The sequence below is a fragment of the Microtus ochrogaster genome, chromosome 22, assembly GCF_000317375.1.
Source record: "Microtus ochrogaster isolate Prairie Vole_2 chromosome 22, MicOch1.0, whole genome shotgun sequence".
Classification (NCBI taxonomy): Eukaryota; Metazoa; Chordata; class Mammalia; order Rodentia; family Cricetidae; genus Microtus; species Microtus ochrogaster.
The window spans coordinates 25,346,941-25,353,584 of record NC_022023.1 but is presented as its reverse complement, the minus strand read 5'-3'; the positions used below and the strand labels follow the sequence as shown (position 1 = coordinate 25,353,584).

At 44.7% G+C, this 6,644-nt stretch overlaps 1 protein-coding gene across 1 annotated transcript in view; it reads left to right on the top strand.

Annotated features, from left to right (window-relative positions):
* Positions 1 to 6,425, top strand: part of Ttc23 (tetratricopeptide repeat domain 23) — a 65,117-nt gene extending 58,692 nt beyond the window's left edge. Inside the window, exons 10-11 of the mRNA XM_026784432.1 lie at positions 4,879 to 4,961; positions 5,751 to 6,425. Of these exons, the coding sequence (XP_026640233.1) occupies positions 4,879 to 4,961; positions 5,751 to 5,865 (198 nt within the window). The 3' untranslated portion in view covers positions 5,866 to 6,425. The remainder of the gene's footprint in view (positions 1 to 4,878; positions 4,962 to 5,750) is intronic.
* The last annotated feature ends 219 nt before the right edge of the window (positions 6,426 to 6,644 follow it).

Genomic DNA, 6,644 nt, shown 5'->3' with positions numbered 1-6,644 from the left:
CCAGCGTTCTGCTCCGTTCACTCCTCCCACCTACGTTCTAACCTATCAGGGCAAGCGGCTTCTTTATTTAATCAACCAATGACCTTCCTCCATCATGGCTGGTTTAAAGATGGGTACATTGGTTTCTGTTACAATAGAGCTCAGGGCACCTTTATTCTGGTGGAGAATGTTCTAATACCAAGGCTTGAAGGCTCTTTCCGTAGCTCAGCCAGATGTCTCCAGTGTTTCAATTAACATTTATTGACTTTGACTCTATCATAGTCTCTGTGATAAAAAGAACAAAAGAATCAAAACACCACACTGATTTCACACACACACACACACACACACACACACACACACACACACACACGTTTAAGCAAATTTAGCTAAGTGAAGCAGAACATTAAAGAATTCAATTTGTATTCCTGAGATAAATAGACAGCTATTAAACAGCTTCTAGCAGAAGCTGTAATAGGTTTTCCTGTTCTCTTAAAATGGTCTTTTGGTGCACAGCCCACTGAGTGTAACCCCAATGGGCTTCACCCTCAGCTATCACCGCTGTATTTTTATGGAGTCACTGTTTTTAAACTTTCTTTTAACAGTCTTTCTCAGAATATCAGTGTGCCTGTGGCTCAGCTGGTAGAGCGCTTGCCTAGCATCCCCAGCACCCTGTAAACTGGGCATGGGCACCCACCCTGCATCTCAGCACTCAGGAGGTGTGAGGGTCAGAAGTTCAAGGTCATCCTTTGCTACACAGCCAGTTCGAAGTCAGCCTGGGGTAAAGGCAACGTTGAGGGGGGAGGGAGGAAGAGAGGGGAGGGTATATAGATCTCTTGTGAGGTCATACCTTTGTTAGGAGCTTTCGGTTTGTGCCGTCGGTGTCTCGGTGTAGGGCTAGGCTGGTAAACCTGCCCCTGTTGATGTCAGCGTGAAGAGATGGAGGGAGACCAGGTGGGGCTTCAGCATTCCCGTCTTCAGATGTCCTCTCTGGAGGACGCTAAGTTTACTTTTATAAAGCTGTTTTCTGAAGTTTTTTTTAAGGATGGCTTTCACTAGCTGACATTAGTATAAATATGAAATATCGCTATGCTATTAGGACATATAATTTAAAAGCTGTTTTAATCTTTAAAAAGGATACAATTGGGAGAAACTTGGACAATAGAAAACAGTATAAAGAAAACCCAGACATTTTCCCATTTTTATTCTACTTAAAACTATTTCAAATCATTCTATTATGGTGTTATTTAATATACAAATTATACTGTTACATGTGAAATAAAGTTTTGGGTTCATTTTAAAGAAAAATAAAGTTTTGACTCTTAGTGCTTTTATTTCCTTTTCAATGCATTGGGCTATTGTGTTTTGTTTTTATTTACCTAATATAGTAGTGTTTTACTTAATTTTTTTCTATGGCCTCATGTAGCCCACGCTGGCCTTAACCTTCGTATGTACTCAAGGATGACCTTGATTTCTAATTCCCCTGTAGTATTGGGATTAGAGACATGTACTTCTTCTCTCAGTTCATACGGTGCTGGGGATTGAACCCAGGGCTTGATACATGGTAGGCAAGTACTCTACCAGCCCAAGATGGATGATCAGAACTTCAAGGTCATCCTCCCTACTACTGAGGGATTTTAAGGCTAATCTGGGATATTAAAAATAGAAAAATATCGATTGAAGAAGATGGACAAGCTTTTTTTCCCCAGGTTTCTGCCCTGCCTCTTTGGGTGCCAGAATCATCGATAAGACTAGGTAGGGGCTAAGGTGGGGACCGCTGGCTCCTATTTGACATTTGTGTGTCTCCTGGGCTGGAATTGTAAGCAAATGTCTTTTGTGGGGACATTAGCCATGGGTTGGGGCATCTATTTCTGCCAACAAGAGAGGCATCTTGGGGAGGGACCTCTAGGACTTGTTTGTTGAGCAGAGTCCCAAACTCACCCCTCTCCTAACTCTGCCCTCCCCTCTTCTAATGCTGCCAGAGAGCTTGGTCTAGAAGGAAGGGACCCCTCCCGTAGTAGAGCCTGGGGAAATTTGCCTGAATCTTACCACTTAGCTTTTCATTCTTCCTGGGAATTTGTGACTATTGACCCAATTGTCTCTTCCCTAGGGAATTAGGGGCCAGGGAGAAGACCCTTCAATCACCAAAGAGGTAGGATGGAAATCCCGCCTGTGTTTTAGAGCTTCTAGAAGCCATCTATTCAGCAGAGTGAGCTGAGATCTCATCAGGCTGTTGCAAAGACTTATTACATTGACAGTAAAATCCTAATACTACAGTGAATGAATTTAGCACCAAGTGGTGCTGGCTTCAGCCAGTGTCAAAAGAGCTGCATTGGAGTACTCATGCATATGTAAATGGGGTGTCTGGTGCCCTTAAATTCAGACCTACTCTGTTAAACCCAGCGCAGGTCTTCCTGCTCATGAAGGAGAGAGAAAGCGGGTTCTGGAAGGGAGAGTGAGACGGGGGAGGGGATACATGGTTGCCCCTTGGACCCACTGTCTATCTCTCAGTGACTCCCCTCTCTGCCCTGCTGTGTGCAGTAAGCAAGGGTCTATGTGCTGCCTCTCACGCTGAGGACTGAAAGTGTTATCACCAAGTTCTCACAACTGTGAAAAGCATGTGTTATACCTCCACTCAAAACAATGGCTGTTCCTCAAGTTTCCTGAGGTCCTAAGGTCATATGATGCATCTGTGGGTTAAAGTGACCCTGGGAAAGTCCCGGGAATGAGAAACCTATTGCCAAGGCCAGGCTGAGGCCCCTGTGTAGGTTTAGAAAGGCCAGGACCTGTCGCATGGAGATCCTTGCGTTAGCAGAATTTGATAGGAACTAAATGAAATAGGAGAAAGAGCCTACTACTTCTTCATGTAGTTAATTCAGTCAAGAAACGGAATTGTTTTCGTTATTTAAAAAATAAAATTCTACCGTATTCATGTCTGTTATTTTTATCCTCCACAAGACCAGAATTCCATTCTTCATCCCCACCTCGAAACACATACCTGGGCATCCCTGACAGCTTCCGCAGCTTCTAAAGACAACGCCCCTGGGCTGCGTGCATCTTCACTTTCTTAAAGATCTAAAAATGGTCTCCAGATATGAGTGGATGGACGTCTTCTGAGTCCACACTCGTTTCTTTCTGATTCAAGCAGTTTAGCCAGGGAGACAACTTCAGTCTTTAAGATGTATTGAGAAATAGTTCAGATGTGCAGGAAAGCATTTGTGATGTGAAGCAACCTTTGAACTCTTGGTTCAGAGCAAGGAGCAAAGGGCAAGCCACACAGATGAAGTTCCATCGACTTCCCAGTCCCCATGTAACTTGAAGCTGACATTGTTCCCATGCTTATGGTTGGTTTTTCGGGTTTCAAGCTTCACATAAAACTCCCTCTGGTCATGCACTTCTTTGTCTTTTTTTTTTTGTACTTTTTAAAATTATAATTTGTTGTTCTACTTTAGCATATACTTATTTTTACTGTGTATATAGAAATATTATTGGGTTTTATTTTCTCTTTATTAAAAATAGATTTTTTCTCACATAATACATTCTGATTATAGTTTTCCCTTTTTCTACTCCTCCCAGTTCCTCCCCACCTCCTCTCCCATCCAGATCACTCCTTTTCTGTCTCTCATTAGAAAACAAACAGGCATCTCTCTCTTTATTTAACTTTTACTTAAACTTTATTAAATATTGCTAAAGTGTGTACAGAGGCTTATACCGACTTAAATACCCATTACTAATGTACAAAACTTTATAATAGTTCTTGTTATTCCCTCTTTGGCATCATCTTGACAGCATTGGAGCATCATTTTCCCATTTATTACAAAGTGCACTCTTCAGTTTTTGCTTGCATTTCTAGTTATTAGTGGGTCGGAGCCTGCTTATTGGCCCGTTTCCTTCCAACTTGAATAACTAACTCTACCTTTTGATCCCTCTTCTGCCAGGAGGTTGTTGCCATGGTTCCTCGTTACCTCTTAGGCATTCTGCTTGTGTTCTGAATGCTACCCAGCCCTTAGAAAGATGAAGATACACTGCAGATACTACCCACCCCCTCACCCCTTGTTCTTTGCTTTTAGTTGAACTTGGCTGCAAAGCTGTTGGTCATGTTCATACAGCAGGTCACATTCCTTCAGTAGTTTGTTGTGGGCAGCTTGTCTCAGGAAATAGCTTCCTACCTCAGCCCGGAAGGCTGTTCCTCAGGGTTTTCCTAGGGAACCTCCAAGCTCGGCACTGCATGTTTTACTCCTTACATGTTTTGGGCTTGGTTTTTCTGTTTTGGGGGAGCTAGATTCCATTTTCTTTCATTTGCAAAACTGTGGTCCTGATGCCATCTATTGAGTAACCCTCTTCTCCATCACTGGCCATGCAAGGACAGTCCATGAGCTACAGAGTACTGAGGTCCCTGCCTTTCCCGTTGGTCTACTTGACACCCTGGATGAAAGATGGACTGCCTTCATCAAAGTAGTTTTACAGAATGTCGTCAAAGCAAACTCCTCCACCTCATTCTTCAGACTGACTTGGAGCATTTTTAGAATTTCTGTATTCTTTTCCCTTCCTCAACTTTGTCCTGACTGGGCATAAACAATAAAATGCCAAAACTTGAGCAAAAGAAGGAAACGAAGCAAAAGTCAGCCAATGTGCTTGCCTTGCTTTTTAAAAACGCTACCTTTAAACGCATGCTTGCACACAGAGGGTTCTGAAGTAGGCTCACATTGTACGTCTGTGTCCTGGATCCCTAAGAACGATCGAATGAAAGGTCAGGCTGACCCTAGAGAAGCCCCCAGAGGGCACTGACTCCATCACAGCACTGGTCTAAGAATGAAGCATTCTTTCTCTAGTTCAAAGGAGACTTTATTTCCCTGTGACATTTCCATAACCTCACGAAGACTCCTTGGTGTTCCGCAGTGTGTTCAGATTGAGACTTTCTTGTATGGATCGCAGGACAAGAGGACCCTGGCCACGCAGCAGACCATAGACACACTGTCCAAGTGAGTCAGCTTCCCTTGCATTTGCTCTAAGTATCACATATCTTCACTAATCAGAACCCGAAAGCTGCCACTAGAAGGTTCTGTGGGCATTTCATTGGCTTCCCACAGCTTATATAGTTAAATGTAAGACTAGGTCCTCTGAGAAGCCAGCTATAAAACATATTCCTTGCTCTAATATTAGAAAGGAATTCATTCTTTAAGAATGTTGAAACACACTCTGGCTTCCTCACAGAGACCGGCCCCTGCAAGTTTGCGTGCCTTGCCTCCGGAGTTCTTCCTTGGGCTGACTTCAGCTCCTGATGGGGCGGGCGGGGCGTGGGGGTGATATCAGAACTGTGGCTTGAAGATTGGCCCTGTGTCTTTTCTCAGCAAAGAGAGAAGCTTGGCACTACCAGGGAGGACCTCCATTGCACGTATTCCCTGGAGGCCTCTGGGCTGAGGGTCAGGTCCCCGTCAGGAAATGACAGAAGTGGCTTCACTGGAGGCACAGACCAGCCAGAAAGGGTACCATTCCCCGTTAGGATGGCATGCGTGAGCCAACAAGCCTCCCACCAGAACTTGACAGTCTCTTCCACTCTCACCCTCCTACTGACCTACCTCAGACCTGACTGCCTCAGCTCGGGGAAGATGGCCGCAAGGCCTTAAAAGAGGAGAAACGCACCTGTGTTGCTGCTCCTGCCATGACTCTTCCTCACCTGGATCCCCTCCTGAGGCTTCTTCACAGCTGAGGCTGCTGGGAACTGTGGTGCTCTAAGGGGCCAGACTCACCCGTCTTCTTTCTGTCTACAGGTTCTCTGAGGTTGCCATGAAGCCGAGGCAATCTCCGAAAACCAAGGCAGCTTTCTGCACCAGCGTCCCTCAGAACACCATGCCAGGCAAGGCCAAGCACAGTGTGGCAGACTGAGCCCCCCATGTGCCCCAAAGAAAGCTCCACGAAAGACTTGGCATTGCTTTTAGGATGCTGAACAACCCCCTGTCCAACTAGAAGGTGAAATTTAGCAGTCGCTGGAGGTTTTTAAGGCTGTTTGCAACAGCAGTACCCTTGACTTCCATATCTCAAGTGTGGATGCCCTTCTGGATGACCTTTTGCTTTGGTTATTTTTTTTTTTTGTCACTTTGATAATTTCTCTCACCAAGGAGAATGTCCCCTGTCATCTCTACCGTGTTGGAAAGACTCTTCTGAAGTTGGAGCTTTTTTGCAGGAAAGAGACTGCCCCTGATTGCAGGTAGAGCCCCTGCACAGTCCAGAGCCGCCTCTGTTGTAACAAGACTGCACAAAACCTTAAAGGAAAGGAATAGGGACTGAGAAGAAAATGCCAATAAAGAGAAACTTGTGCTATTGTCAATTTGTGTGTTTAAAATGAAGACTGGAGTTGGCGATGTGGCTCTATGCTGGAGCGCTTGCCTGGGCTCCTCGAAGCCAATTATGGTTTGAAAGTGAAATGCCCCTCATAGACTCGTGTTTGAACGCTTGGCCCCCACTGCTCTTGAGGCAAGGGTCTAGTTGGATGAAGTGGGTCACTGGAGACCACCATGGTGTGTATGTATTTATGTATGTATTATATATGTAATATATTATTATGTATTATGTGTGTATATATATACACAGAGAGAGGTACATACACATGCATGCACACACGCGCGACAAGCATTCATGCACGTGAACACACACATGTGCACGCA